This window comes from Gobius niger (genome assembly GCF_951799975.1).
Source record: "Gobius niger genome assembly, chromosome: 4".
NCBI lineage: Eukaryota > Metazoa > Chordata > Actinopteri > Gobiiformes > Gobiidae > Gobius > Gobius niger.
The window spans coordinates 9967895-9989676 of NC_136855.1; the positions used below are offsets into that span (position 1 = coordinate 9967895).

Genomic DNA, 21782 nt, shown 5'->3' on the forward strand with positions numbered 1-21782 from the left:
ATGGAAATAAGATGCTTTTTCTTGTTTAAACTGCCAAAACACATATTCCACTGGCAGATTTTGCTACTTGCCAAGTCAAAAATAACTAGGCTGTGTCGAGAGTAGAAGAACATGGAATTCCTTAAGAGTTAAAGTCAAGCCGCGGCTGTAGCGCCTAAAACCTGGATGAGACGGACTGGAGATGGGGCGTCGGGGCGAAGGGGGGAGCGGTGGCGGAGGCCGTTACTGCCGCACCTCCACGTAGTTTGCGGGAAACAGGCCGTAGGAGCCGCGACACACGCCCCTCCACCAGCCTTCGTCGATCATCTCTATGTTCGTGATAATGTCGTCGGGGTCGAAGGAGATCTCGTCGTCACCCGCTGGAACAGAGAGAAGGTTTGCATTTAAAGGCCTGGGTAATTTCATTCATTTAAGGGACAGTTTGCCTGGGATGTTTGTACTTTAAGTCAAGGCAAGTCGTACTGTTTTCCTGGCAGAGCCCCTTCAGGTCTTCTACCTGCCCCCTTGTCTTTCACTAGTCTTTACCTACAGAAGCTCAAAAGTCCTCAAATTATGTCTATAATAGATATTCAAAATGTTCTTCTGTTGGATAAAATGGGCAGTTTTGAGCAGCCCAATGATGCTGGAATATAGGGCTCTACAAAAACTCATTGTATTGTTTGTTTCTGCTGTTCTGCTGTGTCCATCAGCAGCGGTCCAGCTCCCTTTGTTGCTACAGTAAAGGGACGTTGTACAAAAGTGAACAGACTCACTGGCTTGATAGTCGTACAAAGCCACTGCTGTGATGCCCACGTCGTCTCCGTAGTCGTACTGCTGACTCTCTGCAAAAGAAAAAAAATCCCCAAATGAATGCGCTCAGACTCAGTCAAACTACTGGACAGACTCCAGACAAATGTTAGTGCGACCTGTACCTCCGGCACCTCCCGCGGCGGGGGTCTCCTCGGGCTGGTAGCTGCTCTCCTGTGGCGTGTACTCGGGCTCAGGCACTGCGTCGTACAGCGGCTGCCCGTTCTCCCCAGAGGCTTCCTCCAACTCACTGGTGTTCTGGAACAGACGGCAACAGTGGGATTCAGAATTCAATCTTTTGCAGATAGAAAAGGCAATGGCAGGTCGTTATGGAAGTTCCTGTATACGACAAAAAAAACTGCTCTTTGCCCGATCAGAGGTGCTGTTGCTCTTTCAGCCAAACTGCAGGGAAGAAGAGTGAACCGCGGAGCAGTGAGGAAATGGTCCAAGTGTTGCGAGCGGTACAGAAATCCGTTCACTCATCACAGATTTTATAACGTAGCGACATTGTGTTGCAGCTTTTCTTAAATGCTGCTTGGTTCAGACTTGCAGCGTTCGTGGCGCTGTAGGATATAGTAGTGAGATTGAGATTGAGATGAGCGATGGATTTTGATTTGGATTAATCGTCTCTGTGGTGTCTCCTGCTGCAGTGTTAATTTTGTCGACTAAAATATTTAGTCTTAATTTAAGTCAAAGTGTTGTTTTTGACGACTAAAATTGGACTAAAACTAAATTAAAAGTTTTTCCATGAGACTAAAACTATGACTAAAATGTCCTGATATTTTAGTCGACTAAAATAAGACTAAATAAAAATGAAAGGGAGAGACTAAAATCATCCAAACTTCTATTGACCGTCTGAAAGAGCCTCAGATCATGTAAATTCACTACCAAAGGAGCAGCTCCATGAAGCAGAGGAACAAGATTAAATATGATTATAATGAATATTATCAAGGCAAAGTCCACTAAATTAGTCTTAAATTTAGTCTAAATTTACTTGCAATTTTAGTCAACTAAAACTAGACTAAAATGGAATTACATTTTCGTCAAAAGACTAAGACTAAATTAAAATATGTTGTCAAAATTAACACTGTCCTGCTGTGACTCCATCTGTTCCACAAGAACATGTGCACAGCTCCAAAGAGAAACTCGGGTAAACTCGGCCAGCTGAGACGCTCATGTCAGGGTCAGTTTATAAAGATGACGTTCTCCAACTTCGTAGCATAGAGTTCTAGTTACATACAAATCCAAAACACTAGGGCTGCACGATTAACCTTTATCAAATCGAAATGGAGGCTTTACTAACTGTGATAACCTACCCTCAAAGCGTTGAGGCTTTTGAGTTTTGTATCTAACAGGTCGGGTTGTGACATGGAATCATAATTAGTTCGCTGAGCGGGTTGTGGGTGGTCAAAAAAGCCTATCGCCTCATCTTGTGTAGCATTGTAATAAAGAGACTATACAGAGTTTAAAAAAGTTAAAATTATGTATTTTCCTCCCCCTAAATGTTCCAGCAAAATCTAATCTAAAATCCTCCACTGTCACTCAAAAAGTTGTTACTTTGAGTCCGAAGCTGCAGCCACGCGCATGACCTGAGGTGGCAGTAGTGAGTATAAAATGGCCAACTTGCATCTAGCCCCTTTAAACTGCGTCTAAATTGAAACATCTTTACAGCAAGTTTATGTAAATTTGAGGCAGATTTTCATAAAACAAGCAGCGCTTTGCAGCGTGTGATTCGGAGAATGCGTTTATGTAGCTGAATAGGGTGAAAGAGAGCGCCACGTTTATTCGAGAATGATTAAAACTAACTCCATAAAATGCCTCTTTGCCTCTTGCAACTTAGCACCAAGATGTTGAACAGCAGTTGTAAAATCTGCAGCTCAATTGCATGAAAGAATAAAACACAGGCTGTACATAATATATTAAAATCGCAAATCAAATCGCAATTGCAATTTCTGTCAGAAAAAACGCAATTGGGTTTTTTGTCTAAATCGTGCAGCCAGGTCCTCAGGTAACACACAAAGCTCATTCTTAACAAGCCGCTCCATCTCTCCTGCTCTGTGGGACGGTTTACCTTGTACGTGCTCTCCTCTGGCTCTGGCTCTGGCTCTGGCTGAGGGGTGGGGCTGGGGCTGGGGGCGGGCGACGGCGCTTTCTGGGCCTGTTCGATTTTCCGGCGCTGCTCCTCCTGCTCCATTCGCTCCCGGGCCTGACGCCGCGCCCGCTCCTCCTCCGCCCGCTTCTTATCCTCCTCCTCTTTCTGCTTGGCGAAGTTCTCGAAGCGAGCCTTGATGTTGCCCGTGCCACTGCCAGCTTTGGGGGGGGAGAACATCAAAGTGTCAAATCATGACAGCGGCTCGGAGAAGAGTGGGTAATGGCGGACACGCACCGGCTTCTACAGGTTTGGTTTTCTGGTAGGACGGGGCCGGTTTCTCCACGTCTTCGAAAGTCCCTGCACTCTGCGGGGGACACACGTGAATCAGACAAACCCATTTATTTAGAGTTATTATCCTTATAATATTAAAGGTTGATGCAATATCCACATCGCACCCCACCCAAAAATAAAAACATGGAAAGCTAAAGATCTTCAGTTGTAGCCATGATTAGAGATCGGCCGATATAGCGGGCTGATATTTGTGGATTTTACAATATCGGCCAATCTCTTGCCAATAAAAGCCGATATCTCCGGGACTGAAAATTATAGATTTTGTTGCATTTGAAAGAGCAGTCAGGGCGAGTCCTAAAACGAGTCCTCCCACACCTTCCCAGGCCTCAGTAGGGGAGAAACATTGCGATGAAAATTTGTTACAGTTAAGTTTATTAAACAGAAGTTTCACTAAACCTCAGTCAATAGGGACAGGCTGCAAGTCATTTTGTCATTGAGAATTCAATTGCGGAGTTAATTTTAACCTTCGCAATTGTATTTTTCATCACCAGTATCAAAAATATGATCAATAGCATGCTAATGCTAACGGCAACTAATCAAAGCTGGGACCGAAACCATGATTGAATCACTTAAAGTAATAGAATAAAATCGACCACTCTGTTGTGAAGTATTTATGTTTTTACAGGATTATAGATCAGATCTGCCAAAAATACCCGTTGAAAATTTCGGCCAAGCATTTCATTTCATCTTTTTCATTTATTAATTTATTTGAGGGGGCAGTGCATTAATGAACAGACAACTACTGCTGTAAATATGCCGGATTTAGCTCAAGGCTAATTTCCATTCGAAGTCCCATAATAGGCATGTCGGCATTAGCTTAGAAAACCCCATATCAGTCGATGTCTTGTCAGGATTTTCCAAAATTTTGTTCCATTTTGCCCTTAATTTGGTCCTGATTTAGTATTTACGTCTTGTTTTGACACAATAGAAGAAATGCTGTTCAAATGAAATGGAACGAGTTGAAATAGTTTTCTAAAACAGCAACACAAAAAATCAATAGTAACATCTCAAAACGAATACACGTCACTGTTGATGAATTTACCTTATCCATGCGATCATTCTGGACTCCAAACTTCCCTCCGAATCCAACGGAATAATCTGAAAACAAAGACAACATTATCAGATGTGAAACTCCAACCATTCAGTCATGTAAGGGTTTTTGGAGACCGGGAGCTGCTGGGATTAGGCCTGTCACAATGAATGCCGTAAATCTTTTTTTTCTCTTCCAAAATCTGCGTTTTATACGAACGACACGCCATTATCCGCACCACAACATAAGTTATGATAATTTATCCTGTTACTGCTAAACCATACTTCCATAAAATTAGCTGTATAATTGTTTTCGCGACTCAAATATGGAGGGAATTCATCAAATCAGTATTTTTTTTATGCGTCAGTATCGAATGGTCTCTAAACGGTGCAGTTGTGACAGGCCTAGCGGAGGGTTGGTCGGTGAACTCATGCAGAACCTGCGGAGGAGAGAGAGAAGGGGGCGGGGCCATGTTCGGAGCTGCTGCTGTGGCCATGCGCTTCATGCACAAACAAAAGAGCCGACTGGGGGAGCAGCGTCAGGCCAAAGCAGACAGGTCAAAGGTCAAAGGGTGAGGGTAGGAATACAAAACATATATAGAAATAATAATCTTGTTCGCTCTAATTGGAAAAAGTTTTCTCCGCTGTTTAATGCTGGTTAATATTCAACAAGCTGACAGTAAAGGGAACCCAATTATAGTCGCATTTGCTCAGCCACCGTGTCTTTGTGAGTCAATTCCCTGCTATTATTATCGCAGTTACATTTTTGCAGTATATTTGCAAAAACAGCCATTCTTCCTTAGGAAATCTAGGGATGATTAACCTCTGAACCCCCGCCTGAACCGAGAGCATTTTCTCCAGTTCAGCTTTACCCAAATCCTGTAGGCCAGTGTAACACCTCATTTGAAAGCTCTACAGAACTCATCTAAATGGATCTTTTTCCTCACGTCATCAGATTTTTTCCATCTTTTAGGGGGGGGGGGTATTCAACATATTTTTGTGACTTTATTGTCATTTTTTTCACATTTATGGTCATTTTTTTTGGTCATTTGTTGTCACATTTTTTGTCCTTTTTTTGGGTCATTTTTTGTCACATTTTTTGTCACATTTTTTGTCATTTTTTGGTCATTTTTTGTCACATTTTTTGTCACATTTTTTGTCACTTTTTTGTCACTTTTTTGTCACATTTTTTGTCACTTTTTTGTCACTTTTTTGTCTTTTTTGTCTTTTTTGTCATTTTTTGTCACTTTTTTGTCTTTTTTGTCAATTTTTGTCACATTTTTGTCACATCTTCATTGTTTTCGTCTCAGTTCTGTTGCTATTTTCACACCTTTTTTTCCAGAAGCTTTTGGATTGGGGTAAAGCCAATCTGGAGAAAATGTGCTCAGTTCAGGTGGGAGTTAAGGGGTTAATAACGATATCAAAGCACTATTTGTATTTTGTTTATTTGCTAGAAATCATTTGATCGGTGTTTAGCACATATATAATATAATATAATATAGATATAGATATTCAGTCGGCGCATCATTATGACCTTGTTACTTTCCCTGAGTTTCGAGGAATTTTAATCTCTCGCTGTATTATTACTTAGTACTGGATAAAAACGAAAATTACTGATGTATCGAGTGTTCCAAATCTTGAAAATCACTTAAATTAAATCCCAAGGTTTCGCAAAAATAAATAAATAAATAAGGGGAGACACTACAGGCAATTTTCAGGTTTTGGGTCGGCTTTATCGCTGAACATATAAACTTTCACCTGGAAACAAATAAAATACAGAATCTTCACAATAACGTGTTAAATATTTATACTGATTCAGTGTTTTTGCATAGATTTATTTGGGAAATTCTCATTTCAATGGCAATTTTCTCAGAAGATTTTATCACATTAGCGCGACAATATCTCCATTTACAAAAAGTAGCTCCAAAAGACTCTTTCCAGCCATGGACTGAACAATATTTTGAAGAAGGATTTATATTAAAGGCGCATTATGTAACTTTTTATGCAAAATGAAAGTTGATATTTGTGCGTAGTTGACCTTGTAGCGACCCCGTGTCTGAGTGGTCAGCTCGGCGCCTTTACTCCTGATCACGGTGATCTCTACAACGCTCCCGGATCAATTGTTTTGTAGGTTTTCTGGTGAGAGAGAAAACCTTCCAAATAATTGATCCGGGAGCTTCATAGAGAACATTGTGATCAGGAGTAAAGCCGCCGAGCTGACCACTCAGACAGACACTAGGTCAAATACACACAAATCGACTTTTTTTTTCCCACATACAAAAGTTGCATAATACACCTTTAATATCTAATTCCTAGTCTGATTTATCGAGTCTTGAATTTCATAAAAGGCGAACTTTTAATGTTGATAGATTTTTCCCCACTATTAATCAGCTTATTTTAAAACAAGATGAAAAAGTGTTTGTATCGAAATATCTCAACAAAATGAACAATTTAAACCTGACTTGATCCATTATTCAGGTTGTCGGCAAAAAATATGGGAAATTTAGGGTCGTTTTTGGCATAAAAGGCCTTATTTTTATATGAAACGTCAGTAATCTACAGCAAAAAAATCATTATAATTGTATTCTAGATGAATCTTTACAAATCTTGCTGATAACGGGGTGTGGGGAAAGCCAATGGAGGGGTAATTCCATCGCTCTGACGCAGCCAGATGAAGGAAAAGGCGGAGCATAGACGACAAGCTAAAACAGCAGCCACACTGCCAACAGGAGGGGGACACGGGGGGAATGTATACGGGACAGTGAACTGGATCGGTGCCTGTTTGAGACTCGTGTTTGGACAGTTTCTCCTTGTGCTCATAGCCCAGAGCCGACGGGTCCTGCTTCTCTCGCTCTACCCCATACTGCCCTCCAAACCCACGCTTATAGTCTGCAACACACGGTTAAACCACACACAGAAGACACACACAGAGGACATGAGACAGGACAGAGTGAGGACACAGGACCACATGGAGAACACACTTCAGTTTAGTCCACAGAGATTCAGATGAGATGAACACATGGTCTGATCAAAGTGCTAAAGCTAGGAGTGAAAACAAGATGTGTTTGCAATAGGGGTGTAACGGTTCACGGGGATGTATTGAACCGCTTCGGTTCGGCCTGTTCGGTTCGGTCCACTTGCGTACCGTTTCGGTTTATTATTTTCATTAAATAATGTAAATTTATTATTAGCGTCATATTAACTGCCGCGGAACAAAGTTCCTACGCGAGTTTCCGCACGGACGCTATAGAAGCTGCATGAGTAGCTGAAGGCGCTGGCTTTAAGTATTTGATTAAAAGTCTTGAGCCTCGCTACAATATCCCATCACGTCCGCACTTCAGCCAAAAAGTTATACTAGCGCTCAGAGCCGGTTCTTCCTATACGCAAACTACGCAAGGTGCGTAGTGTTGCTTCACTGATTAATCAACGCGTTGTTACGGGGACAGGCTCTTCCAGCGCGCACTCACTCTCCGCCTACTTCGCCACATATAACACCAAAACGGAGTAGTCTGGTGAAGTGAATGAGCAGGAGAGACCGACCGCCTTCCCCCTGTCTCTTCCAAAGCGCGAGTGCTTCTCCGCTCGTGTCCCGCTCGGCCGTCTGTCTCCCGGTGCTTCGCCTCATGCTTCGCCTCATGCGCGGCTCCTCCGCGGCTGCATCATGTCACCCGTGTCCCGGGCGCAGCTCTCATGTTTTCTCTGCGCGGACTCTGGGCCTCACTCTCATTTAAACTCTCTTCTTATTGTGTCTGGTGAGTCTAGAGTATCCGGACAGTAGTTTGGCGAGTAGACGAGAGTAAAAAGCCGTGTCCGTGCCCTTTTTGTTGAGTTGAATCCACATGGTTCTCATGAGCGCAGTTACTTACAGTAACTCTGGTTCTCTGAATGTGCACAGTCTAAAACGGGTTGGGCGACTCACAGGCTAATTCTCAGCGGTAAGACAGAAACAACCGCCAGGAGCAGGTTTCAGTTAGTTTTAAATCAGCGGTTCCCAATCTGTGGGTCAGGGACCAGAGGTGAGAGAATGGGACCATTTGCCATTTACTATTTTAAAAAGGGAAATAGACTAGTAGTCGTCCTAAATCCCAGTCTCACAGTGGTTTAGTGGTTAGTGGTCCTCACACAGGGGGTCGCTTTTATTTATTTTAGCAAGAATTCTATTGTGTATTGGCAGCTTTTCAAAAGAAAAATTTTGTTAGTTCTTATTTATTTGTACCGAAAATTAACCGAACCGAGCCCTCCAAAACCGTGAACCGAACCGAATACAATTTTAGCGTACCGTTACACCCCTAGTTTGCAATGTTTCAGTTTCATCCATTGACTAAAAGAAAAGGGAAATGAGTGTCCGCTAGTTTGGGGGGTTAAAACAACAAGTCTACTGTGCGCGATCAGAAAAACGATCTGCGGTTTCGCTTCCTCGTCTCGGCCTGAGTGGCACTTTCACATCAGTCAAATTGAGGAAGCGGAGCTCACTCAAAAACCCACAGCAACGACCGCAAACGACCACAGAGGAGACAGAGAGAGAACTGAGAGCGCTCGCATTGTTAATACTTCTGTATGTTGATCATAGTGTACTATGGTGGAATGGCCTGTACCTTTCTGAGACTCGTGCAGCTGCAGTTTCTCCTGATGGTCCCAGCCCAGGGCCGATTTGTCCTGTCGGTCGGTCTGCACCCCGAACTTACCCCCAAAACCTTTCACATAATCTGGAAACGAAAAGCATACACAGCATTATGTTTTAATAAATGTGTAGTGGTTAAATAGAACACCTCCTTTTGTGGACATACCGGTATGCTGAATAAGTATGGCTTATTAATCTCATTTTGGCCACTTCAGTATTGACATTTCAGGTTTAATCATGTAAATTAGGAAGGAAAGTGGTTTCAGGCCATGACCCTTGAGATTACTATGCAAGACATTTTGAACTCCTGCTATAGAAAGCTGTCGGTGCTTATAATAATATCCAGCTGGAAAACTTTAAAAATCTGGTTTAATAAATGAAATTAAATTCTGGAGCAGGACCATGCCTCATGCACACCCTTTCGGGTCTCTGTCCCATAAATACTAGGGCTGGGAATGGATTCGGATTTCCCAAATCAATTCGATTTAATTTGATTGATTTTCGATTCAGTAAAGGATATCACGCAGTATCAGTTTTACTTGGATATTCTCAGAGGAACTAATGCTGCAGAAAACTAACTCCAAGTTGGTAAATGAGTAATATATGAATATTTACTTTAAGAATTGAACCGCCCCTTTGTTGCCATGTGCATCATGACATGGCACAGCTGGCCAATCAGTAAACAACATGGCTGCCCCCACTATAGCCAGAGTTAAACTGTTCGCATCAAGATTTTTGGAAATAAACCACTAAATCTTTGTTTGGAAGCTGAACAAGGAAAACATTTGCCAAAGCCATTTTTTGCACATATTTAAATTCAACGCATTTGCAATTGTTAGCGCTGTTATCATTGCAAAAACAATGCGGTGCAAAGCGCAGTGTTATCTTGAACTGCTCTGTTTGCCTTTTGTCTGCTGTAAACCAACTCTAAATCTTCCAAGTCTGGCCTTAGTTCAGTATAATGCGCTGCTAAAGTCACATGATGCTATTTTATGCAATTCCAAAGCCCAAAGCCCACCTAAAAAAATCTAAACAGTTTCATATCGGACCATCAATATCAATATAATGTGAATCTTGGCTAAAAAGTGAGTAAGCAAAAAGGGAATAATGCATCACATGTCAATATACTGTGTAGAATTTCTAGGTTCCACACAGAAACGCGACCTAACAAGAGCAGTGATTCCCCAGGTTAACTGGTTTGGCAGTGGGGGTATGGCCACACGTGTGCGCTGCCGGGTAAAATAAAGGGTTTTTGGAAATGGTTTTATTTGCAACAATTTATTGTTTGAATTTCTATATGATACTTATTTAACTTAGTTTAAGTAACTACAAAGCATTTTAATGTAGGACACAATACTATGTTGTAGAAAGTTTGAGTCTGTAATATACTATTATTAGATTGATATAGGCTACCAGTAATTAATTTTCCCATGGATGTTTGGACTTTCCTTATATTCATGTTTAATATTTATCAGTGAGTTCCACAGTTTATACGTAATCTAATAGCACACTTCTAATATGTCTGTGTTCTGCATAAAACAAGAGGAACCAAAATCAGCGAAAGGCTAAATTCAGGACAATATCAGAGCTCACTTCAGTTGTGTTTAGGCAACAGCTTTGCCTAAACACAACTGTTACATGTAGTTGTGCTTTTAATGTAAATGTTATTGAAATCTCTAGTTAAACTTAATCACACTGTAGCAGCAGCTCCTGTCTCTGCCCCGTTTCTCTTTTCTGGTGCAGATCCAAATAAACACGACCGCGTGGCCTGGGTCTGAGCAGTGTAGGATTTCATAAAACAAAACGCAGAATGGATTAGCGGAACGGATTTCGTAAAGACGCTTGTTTTATTGATCGGAGATTGCCACTACACAACAAAAGGCTATCGTCCTGGGGGGGCCCGCCCTGTCAAAATAATGGTAGGGGAAACACTGAAGAGACTGTACTAAAAGGACAACCCATTTAAGCGGCTCAGAGAACGCAGCTTTCCCATCATCATCAGAACATCTGCATTTGCGCATTTGTTTGGACTGACAAAATACTTGCGCTTCAGTCCATTGCATCATGTTATTTCAGCCAAGTGCTAGAGCCCAGGGCATTGTTTACTATTGTGACTCGGCCGCACATGTTCCACGGACAGAGAGACGACTCAACAGAGACACAGGAATGCTTTGACAGGACTCTGCATGAGGGAAGGCTGCAGTAACACGGCTCTGTGGTCTGGGGCAAGTACAGGCTTGGCCTGGTCTGGGCGTGGATCCGACAAGACTTAACAGGATTAAGCAGCCTTAAGAGCAGCAGAAGGTCAAGGAAGCTAATTCATTATTCAATTTTAAAAGCAGGGAAACTAATTAGAGGAGAACGCCAGTAAACGGATCATCATTTTTGTCTTTCTTCTCAGATTATGCAGTAAAAATAGTTGATTATTTTCCAAAATACTTTGATTTTCTCCCAGTTGGAATCCAATTTAAAGATATTTAATCACATTTTAGCTTTGGCAAAATAAAAACATAAAGAGAACAAGTGCAAGTATACCTAAAAAGGATAATAGATAAATAAATGCTAATGAGATCGCAATGACTACAGCATATAGCTTCAATAAAAGGGGAAAACTTTTCTAAATCATATCTTTCATGCTTCACATCGGCTTTAAAATCTTGTACTGCCAAAGCATTAAAATTGACACATTTCCGTATCCAAATCGAGTGTCTGTATCATTTATCAAACGTGGAGGAGCGCTGACCTTTCTGGGACTCGTGCTGCTCCGTTTTGCCCTGATACTCGAAGCCCATGGCGCTTTTGTCCACTTTGTCCGTCTCCACGCCAAACTTCCCCCCGAAACCTTTGGAGTAATCTGCGAATGAGAGAAGAAGACATGATAAGAACTACGACTACAGTATTTCACCGTTTGCTTCATGAGGAATTACATTTACTTTTTTCCTCCTTTATTTTAATATTGACCTTTGTGTAGCCTGGAAAGTCGTGCTAAAAATCAGTCGATACTAGAATGGCATCAGGAAAAAAGTTTAGGTGCTACTGGTATCGAAAACATGGAATATTTGAAAGCAGGTATATGAAAATAAAGAAATCTGATATCTTTAGATCCAAGTTTTGTTACCGTTGATGCAGGGACAGCACTAAAAGAAGTGACTTGGTTGTTTCAGCTCAAATTAATTATTATTATTAATTATTATTATTATATTATACTCCCCCATGTTTTCCCACAATTAGGCTTTTTTTTAATTCATTTTATCCCATTTTTTTATTTACACAATCTTCACAATATATAGATTTTTATTTTATTTTTATTTTTTTTACAAATTTTTGCTCATTTTTTAATTCATAAATATTTTCCCCCATTTTTCACACGTTTCTCAACATTGGAGAGGAACCTGACATAGTAAATCTGCAGATCCTCCACACATTATTGCTCTGCTTTCTGGTTCTAGATGACAAATATTTTAGCATCGGTATCGAAAACAAAATATGGTTAAAGTATCCAAAAACAAAAAAAAGAGCCCTATTAAAACTCAAAAAGTAGCGCCAGTCGTATTCCCTAGTTGGCTTGTGTTCATGTGCTTTTTATGTGGGACCACATAAAAAAAATGTTTTTTAATCTTTTTTCTTAGCATTTAACCGAGCTAACCATTTAACACAATTTTTTCAAAAGCTAAACTTTGGTTTGTTGGTTTTATAAGTTTTCTTCTTGCTAGCATTAATGTGGGGCATTTCTCTCGCACATACGTTACTCCAAGGGCTGCACACACTAAACTCTAAACACTAGCAACCTAAACGATAAATGAACCACTCGGCTGCTGTGGAAGTCGGGAAGTTCTTTTGACCTGAGTTCCCCCGTTGTTTTCCCTGCTGAGAGATTGTTCATGTGCAATTTCCAGTTCCCGACGGAAAATAAACATAAGAGTTCAAAGAAGGTAACGACTGACTATGACATCATTATCTCCCATAAACATGAAAAAAACAAAAACAAAAACAAACTAAAAACAACCTGAAGACTTAGTAAAATACTTTTGCAACCTTGAACATGATCGGGCGTAGCGCAGGAATGAGTGCATGATTTCTCTTGTTCGAAGGCTGAAATGATCTGCATCAAACCTCTAGCCTCGAGTCATATCGTTTCCCATTCAGAGGTTATGAAGACGACTACGGAGCCGAGATGACGTAAACAAACCTTTCTGGGAGTCGTGTTTCTCTGTTTTGCCCTGATAATCGAATCCCATGGCGCTCTGGTCCACTCTGTCCTTCTGAACGCCGTAGCGCCCGCCGAACCCAGCCGCGTAGTCTGGACAGAGGCAAGAGGGAAATGTTCAATAGATTCACAGTTATGAAAGTAAAGTTTTTGGCTTTAAAATAGCTGAGAGCTGAAGGAAAAATTGTCCAGGTGTTGAAGCAGATGTTGGACCTTTGTACCTTTCTGAGAAGCGTGTTTCTCCGTCTTTCCCGCGTATTCGAAACCCACAGCCGACTGAAACACGGCAGAATTAAATAAATGTTTAAAATTGACATATAAATACTTATGGCTAATAAACCTGCCTTTATACAGATTTATACAAGTAGCAGCAAGTTTTAATACCATTTCAACTTAACTTTATTGTCTCAAACTACAATAGAATATGCCTCCCAAATGACTGACCCCCACGTTAAGAATCACTGCGATAGATACACTGTGTCAACAATAATTCAGCAAATTGTATTTCAGTGTCAAAAAGCTAAAAAAAAAAATTTTTTATGAAACTCATGGATGGTGTTATGTCTCAGGGCTCTTTGAATCACTGACATCAATCTCAGATGCCTGTGATAATCATTTTGTCAGGTTAAGCCCAGTTAAGGGAACAACAACTGAAAAAGGACGTTTCACATTAGCAGACCATACTTTTCAAGCAATATGGGAAAGAAAAAGGATCTTTGCTGATGAAAAGCGTGAAGTAGTTGAATGCCTTGGTCTAGGAATGGAATATTATATTTCATCAGCGATTAAGTGTAATCATCGTACTGTGATTCAAAGCACACATGTATTTGTGCACATAAAGGCACAATGAGGACGGTTTCTGCCAGACAAATACATCAGATTAATAGAACAGCTGCTACAAAAGCAGCAAACAGGTATTTGAAACTGCTGCTGCCTCTTGAGTCTCCCGAACATTAAGGTGTAGGACCCTCCAGAGGCTGCAGTTATGCATCAACCTTGTATCCGTCTTCCCCTAAACTGTTTATTGAATGCTCATGAACAGAAACAGCTTACCTGATCCTATTATCACAGATTCAAAGAGCCCTGAGACACAACACCATCCATGAGTTTCATTGAAAAAATATTACGAATACGATTTGCAAAATAATTTTTAACGCAGTGTAGTGAGAAGGCCCAAAAAAATCATTGTAACATTTTGGATTATACTGTTGCCAATACAAAACATGCTCTTAAGTCTATTTTTGCAGTGAATAATCAAAGAGTGGATTTGGATGAGGACCTAACCTTTAAAATCTCATATTTGCTTTATGTCAAAATCTCCATGGAGACGAGCTGGAGACGTCCCGCTCCCGGTAAACTTATAGTCAGGTCTGAGAAGAGCTAAGCCACTCACAGCACATACATGTTATTTTTTTTATGTATTTTTCAACGATAAAAATTAATTCTTGTATTTTAATCTATTTATTGGGTGAAACGTTACACAGCGTGGCTTTAAAATTACTTCCAACAAATATACGGAAAATAAATAACATTCTAGAAATATACAACGAGTAGTCCTGGTAACCAAGTACTGTGCGCAGAGGCCAGTTACAAACCCCTAAGCCACCCGCTGCGCTCATTTTTTCCAAACGTTTACTCACCTGGTCGACCCGATCCGCCTGCACGCCGAACTTCCCTCCGAACCCTTTGGCGGTGTCCGTTTGCGAGCAGTGCTTGGACAGTTTGCTCTGATACTCGTGACCCACGGCCGACTGCGAACATAAACACGAGCCGTTCAAATAAATGAGGTGAAGAGGGGTTTCCCTGGAGAGCTTCTGAGTCATCAACAGATTAACAGCGAAGTCGAAACACTGCCCTGTCATCACATTCAGAGCCGTGGAGTCAGGCGTTTTATATCAACACTACAGGGGCAGCACAGACACAGATGACGCGGCGCTGACCGGGCGTTCACGATTAAAAACCAGAATGGAAAAAGAATTGAAGAAATCCAACAAAAAATGCATATACCTGGTAAATGTGACTATAAAACCAAAAGTGTTTAGACTGTTCAGACCTCTGCCAAGGCACTGAACTTGCAACCTAGCAGTGACATCCTTGACTCCGATTTGTCCTGGAAATATTCACATTCAGAGGGAAAATTCTCCATGTTTTGATGGACTTATCCCATGAAAATTACACCAAGGTTCATGAGGGCAATTTGTCAGGAGTAACGTTTGCTAGGGCTGCTCGATTATTGAAAAAATAATAATCACGATTATTTTTGTCATAATTGAAATCACGATTATTCAAACGATTATTTGTTGCCTTTAAAAAAAAAGTCTATCTTTATTTTATTTATTTATTAATCAAAACACTGTGATGATATTTGATGTTTTCTGGACTGTCATAAAAGTACAAATGATTTAAAGCACGCCTTAATTAAAAGAGAGGTCCCTGTTTCACACCTGCCCCCTGCTGGCCAGCCCTCACACCTGCGCAAGTAAACTAAGCAGTGCGGCCTGATGACATCATCACACAGCGCCCTTTGTTTATATGTCAGACAAAAGCATGAGCCATGGCACGTGAAAAGCGAAGGGAAAATAATCCCAGCGGCCTTAAATAACGCAAGTCTGCTTTGCAAAAAAAATAAAAATTGCAAAAAATTATAATCGATATTTTTGCGATTATGCTAATTTTGTAATCGCTTACTGTCGTAATCGAATTTTGATTAATTGCACAGCCCTAACGTTTGTATCACAACACTGCAGAGAGATTACTTCTCAAATATTTACTCTAAATCTGTGAAAGGCTGTGTATATGAAGATCAAGGTAATTTATAAAGCACATTTGAAAACAACCATCGCCGCCCAAAATGCTGTACACAGAGGCAATGTCTGGTAACCGCACCCGTCCTGTCTGTCCTTTACCTTGTCCATGCGGTCCTGCTGCACCCCGAACTTCCCCCCGTATCCGTGCGAGGCTTTGGGCATCGTCGCCAGCTCCTGCTCCTTCAGTTTGGTGTGCTCTGTGGAGACGGTCTCGCGCAGCCGGTGGATACTACGACACAGACGCCAGACGTTCAGGACGTTAATAAAAGACTGAAGACGGTTTTCCAGGTTTCAGATGTTTATGGTAAAATCAGAGGAGAAACGTAAACTCACTCGATGTGCTCCTGGTGCCCGGAACCTGCCACGGTCTTAGCCCCCCAGCGCTGCTCCTTCTCTGAGACGTCATTCTGCGGGAAAAGGATGAAGAATGAAGTTTACAAATTAAAGCTACACTGCTGAACATTCCCGGTTGTTCGTCTCGCCGTTACAAGAACAACCAGACTGTCATAAATCTGAAAATATAAACAAAACATGCCTGTGATACCAAAATGGCTGACCATTTCCCAATCTACAGTAAAGATGTATGTTTTTTTTTATTCTATTTGAGCAAAATGTTATGCTGTAAGGCTATAAATATAGCAAAGTAAAGGATGTTCAAATTTTGTTTTGACACACCACAAAACAAAGATGATGAAGGCATCTGCACAAAAACAGCACAATTTATTTCGGAACAATGTCAATATCAGAATATTAGCATGAGCTTCATCCATGTCTCAAAGATGTGCGATAATGTCATCGTTTTAGCTGTCAGAGAAGCAGAAAGAGGCTAAACGCCACTTTGCTAAATGTGAATAAGATGACATTTTTTTGCATTTATATATTATTTGTGTCAGGATATTTATGGCAAAACAAGAGACTACACTGCCCTTTTTCTAATCAACAAATAATATATTTTATAAGCTTACTATAAAGGCACGGGTGGGCAAGTTTGATTGGTGGAGGGACATCGTCAAAGATCCAAGGGTGAAACCTTGAAATATGGCCCAAAGTAAAGTCCCTGTTCCACAACTGCCAGTTTTGTCTCTGTGCGTAACTTGAAATCATAGCAACGCCGCCCAAGAAGTGACTTCCTGTTTTAATCCAGCACGCCAAAATAAAAGCACATAGCTTGCCTCATTGATTAGTTCAGCAGGTACTTGCAACACTACAAGAATATAATTAAACTATAATTAAGTGTTTTGTCTGTTAATAGTTAGGCAGAAAGAAAGTTGAACTAATGAACTGCTGAACTAATGAATAAGATGGCGCTTTTATTTTTGTGTGCTGGATTGAAACAGGAAGTCACTTCTTGGGTGGCGTTGGTATTTGGGAAATGATTTATGCAATAATATCTGTCAAAATCATCCAGGGCAGGGGTGTCATTTGGAATGGGCTAGAGACTTACTCTTTTTTTATGACATACTCAGAGTGAGGAATTTATGCTCTACAAGTCAGGGGCCAGATCAAATCATCTCTGCCAGCTTGACATGTCTGATCTAGGGGGTTAGGCCCCGCTATAAGGAGACATTTCACTTTACTTGGTGCCCTTGTATCAGTGCTCTGACGGTTGCGACCAGTCTTGTTCATCTACTTTGTTCACCTGTAACCAGCCTTACATACATGTGTGTGTGAGGGGGGTGTAGGTGTGCATGGAATGTGGGAATGTTGTTTGAATGTTTCAATCTGTAAAGCACCTGTCTATGAAAGGAACTCATAAACAAAGTTCGATTGATTGACCGATGTCATTTCAAGGGTGAATGAGAAATGTCGATATTGCAATGTTGCACACCCGTATTCCATAATGCATGTTTTTGTTTGTGCAGCCTTGATTTGCACAAAGTACTTTATATTCTAATAGAAGAAGACAAACCGAACCTCAAAGTCGGGGTCGGTCTCCCAGTCGTCTCCTCCGTCGTCCATGTTCATGTTCACATTCTGTCCTGCTGCTGCCCGCCACATGGTCACGCCTGACAACCAAACACACTGGGGGAAATGCATCACAGTTATTTTTCATGGCATTAATATCAAACACCCTGCATCATACTTTACAACTAGCATGTTTTGAATTGTTTTTTTTTTTTTTACATTTTATATCATGACCTCAAACGCGTTGGTTTTGCAGGACAGAGACACTTTAAGTCACCTTCAATTTAAAAAACATCCACCTTTGTTTATGAATTAGATGTGCCCCTATCCAACCTACCAATACACCATATACCTGTCAGGTCTTCACTACACAGTTGCTTCTCACTAAATAAAATGTAAACAACGTAATATTGTTAATGGTGCAGCAAAAGGAAAAGTATTTTATCGTGATCGTAGTGCTAATAAACCACTTATCCCACACATGCAGCACAAAACGCCTTCAACAACAACAGATTTGGCAGGTCTTCAATGGACAAAGCCCCTGAGTCAGCGTTTCCCTCACGGTGCCTGTGGGTTTTTTTTGTGCTTTTTTTGTTTTCACTCAAAGAGGTCTGTCTGGTTTACGTGGCTTTCATTTTCCTCCTCAAGAAAGCAAAAAAAAAAAGAAAGAAAGGAGAAGCGTGAGTGTGTGGACCAGGAAGCAGGAAGCAGCGTCCAAAAGTCTTACAAAACTATCTGGAGTTTTCTAACAACACAAGCTAGCATGCGCCACCACGCCCTTCTGCACAAATCCAGGGGAAAATAAGTCTTATGCATTTTAGCACGTGAAAAAAAATAAAAAATAATAATTAATCTAAAAAAAAAAAAACACTAAACAAGTGGTTGAGTTGTAAATTACTAGCAATTCACTTTGGTGTATTGTTTTATTAACTGGGTCAGCGATGTATACTCCGATATGATAATTTCACGATTAATATGATTACTGACTGATCGAAAGAGAAAAAAAAGAAAGGGAAAAAAAAAAGGTTTGGCTAAATTTAATTCAAATTTGATACAGTGGTTATTGTTAAAATGTGGAAAAAAACCTGCTAATTTTCTAAATATTTCACGAGAATTTAGCGAAAGTGCCATCAGCTTTTAAAATGTGACTATTTCTCGCTATATTTAGAGAAACGTGAAAGATGACAGTGTGCCAAGTGTGCCAGTTTTTTTTTTTTGCTGCGACGCTTCGATTCGCCTTTAAGCGCTCGATTTATGCCATGAAAATATTCTCTACTGGTTGATTTGTAAATTTACCTATCCAAACGATGAATAAAAAAAATAAACAAATGATATAAACTGCCCTGATTATGCAAAAGTCGCGGCTACCTACCTGGCTATGGCATTTCCTGTTCCAGTTTTCCTGAGCTAGCAGCGGCTAAGCTAATATAACCAATTGAATGACAAAATGCGAGGATGGAAGCGATATTAGCGGACGTAAATGATCAGACACTTACCGCGTACAGAGAGGAGGCCCGGTCCGAACGTGGGATAGGCGAATTAGTGGATCGTTTCTCAGAAAAATAGCTGCTCCTGTCAGAAAAACGCTGAAGCAGAAATTGGGATGTTCCTGGCTCTCCCTGCGTCCTGCTTCCGTGTCAGTGCGTGGTGACGCAACACCGGGGCGCGTGCAGATGGAACTGATATGGAAAAATGTCATGCGTTCAACGAAAAACATCATATCATATTAAGCTGAATTATCAAAAATATAATAACCTATTATAACCACCCCTGGAAACTGGAAAATGAAATACGTCGAATTTATTTATTGTCATAGGTAAAAATATCCATAAAATTGAGATGTATGTTTGTTTTTTCTGTCATTCTTTTTGGTGGTGCTTTTTTTGTGTGTTACTTTTCTTTTCTTTTTTTCGTGCCTTCTGATGAAGAGGAGGAAGACTCTACAGGCCCTGATGAGTTTATTTTTTTAATTTATTTATTTATTTATTTATTTATTTATTTATTTATTTGAACAGGGACAATGTACAACATGCATTAACCTCAAAAAGGAGAGATACATTGTACCAGGTTGGTAAAGGAGGAAGACTCTGCAGACCCTGATGAAGAGGAGAGGGAGGAAGACTCTGTGGACCCTGATGAAGAGGAGAGGGAGGAAGACTCTGTGGACCCTGATGAAGAGGAGGGGAGGAAGACTCTGTGGACCCTGATGAAGAGGAGGGGGAGGAAGACTCTGTGGACCCTGATGAAGAGAAGGGGGAGGAAGACTCTGCAGACCCTGATGAAGAGGAGAGGTAGGAAGACTCTGCGGACCCTGATGAAGAGGAGGGGGAGGAAGACTCTGCAGACCCTGATTAAGAGGAGGAGGAGGAAGACTCTGTGGACCCTGATGAAGAGGAGGGGGAGGAAGACTCTGCAGACCCTGATTAAGAGGAGGGGGAGGAAGACTCTGCAGACCCTGATTAAGAGGGGGAGGAAGACTCTGCAGACACTGATTAAGAGGAGGGGGAGGAAGACTCTGCAGACCCTGATGAAGAGGAGGGGGAGGAAGACTCTGCAGACCCTGATTAAGAGGGGGAGGAAGACTCTGCAGACACTGATTAAGAGGAGGGGGAGGAAGACTCTGCAGACACTGATTAAGAGGAGGGGGAGGAAGACTCTGCAGACCCTGATGAAGAGGAGGGGGAGGAAGACTCTGCAGACCCTGATTAAGAGGAGGGGGAGGAAGACTCTGCAGACCCTGATTAAGAGGAGGGGGAGGAAGACTCTGCAGACACTGATTAAGAGGAGGGGGAGGAAGACTCTGCAGACACTGATTAAGAGGAGGGGGAGGAAGACTCTGCAGACCCTGATGAAGAGGAGGGGGAGGAAGACTGCGGTCTCTCAGAGGAAGATGAATGTGAAGAAGGAGAGTTTTGGGCCCCTCCTGTTCAGCTGTGGAGCCGGCAGGTCTTCCTCAGATCCCTGCCCCACAGCAGAGAGCAGAGCCTGTCTCCAGTGCTTCAGCGCCCTCCAGAGGATGTTGGAAGCGCTACACCGTCAGGACTGTCAGCTCTCTCCCCCTCCACCCTCCCGTCCCGTCCTGGATGTGTCTTCAGGTCCTGCTCCGGGCTTTCTGCTGGGACGTCCGGGGGCTTCACGTGCTTCCACTACGCCCACCTGCTCCAGGACCCAGAGTCAGACGAGAATGTGTGTTTAAAAAAATATATATATTTCCAATATTTTTGTACATTCTTATTCTTCTTAGTCACAGCTGTGTGTGCTTTAAGAGTGGAGAAAGAGCTTATTATCATTCATGAAAATAGAATAATAAAACGTTAATTTAAAACTGGCTTTAATCCAAACTGCTGCATGATTTTCATCTAATTTATCATTAAAGCATGCTATGAAAAGAAGTGTGTTTTCGTAGGTAGGGTGTGTGTGTTTTTGTTTTGTTTGTTTAGAAGGAAACATGGAGCAGTCCAGGGAACTGTCCACATCCGGGAGTGAACATCGCACCAGCAGAGGGCGTCCTGGTGGCATTTTCGGGTTGGCTCTGAAGCCTGTGGACGCACCACACGTTCAGCTGTGAGGCTTTTCATGTTTGTAACAAAGGTTTATGGTTCTCCAATCACAACCCTTGAAACTATGTTTATTTCGAGAGAACTCAACACAAAGAAACAGCATTTAGAACCGGCCACACATTTAGTGAGGTTTAAGGCTGACTGTGAAGCGCTTTGAGAAGGTTGTCAACTTGTTAGTAGCATGTAGTGTCAGCAAACAAAGTAGATTCAGGACAAATAGAATAAAATGGCAATAAATCTGTAAAATAAACCATGATTTCTCAACCCCATGGCCTTGCTCTTAATTTGAATGATTCAGATCTTATATGACTTGCATTATTCGCTCAATGCAGGGGGCAGGCACAATACTATTTTCTTTCTTTCTTTCTTTCTTTCTTTCTTTCTTTCTTTCTTTCTTTCTTTCTTTCTTTCTTTCTTTCTTTCT

General features: G+C 41.4%; 1 protein-coding gene across 2 annotated transcripts; it reads right to left on the bottom strand.

The window, feature by feature from the left end:
- On the bottom strand, positions 1–19427 carry cttn (cortactin). Of its 2 annotated transcripts, XM_079555040.1 has the most exons (16): positions 19295–19427; positions 17808–17915; positions 16227–16300; positions 15993–16122; positions 14727–14837; positions 13308–13362; positions 13069–13179; positions 11623–11733; positions 8854–8964; positions 7037–7147; positions 4272–4327; positions 3173–3242; positions 2858–3096; positions 912–1044; positions 753–821; positions 1–359 (listed from the first exon to the last, which is right to left on the bottom strand). In XM_079555040.1, the coding sequence occupies exons 2-16, from the start codon at positions 17889–17891 to the stop codon at positions 223–225; spliced, it is 1602 nt and encodes a 533-aa protein (XP_079411166.1). In that variant the 5' UTR covers positions 17892–17915; positions 19295–19427; the 3' UTR covers positions 1–222. The 2 variants fall into 2 exon arrangements, with proteins under 2 accessions (XP_079411166.1, XP_079411167.1); XM_079555041.1 differs by lacking the exon at positions 7037–7147.
- Positions 19428–21782: the final 2355 nt, after the last annotated feature.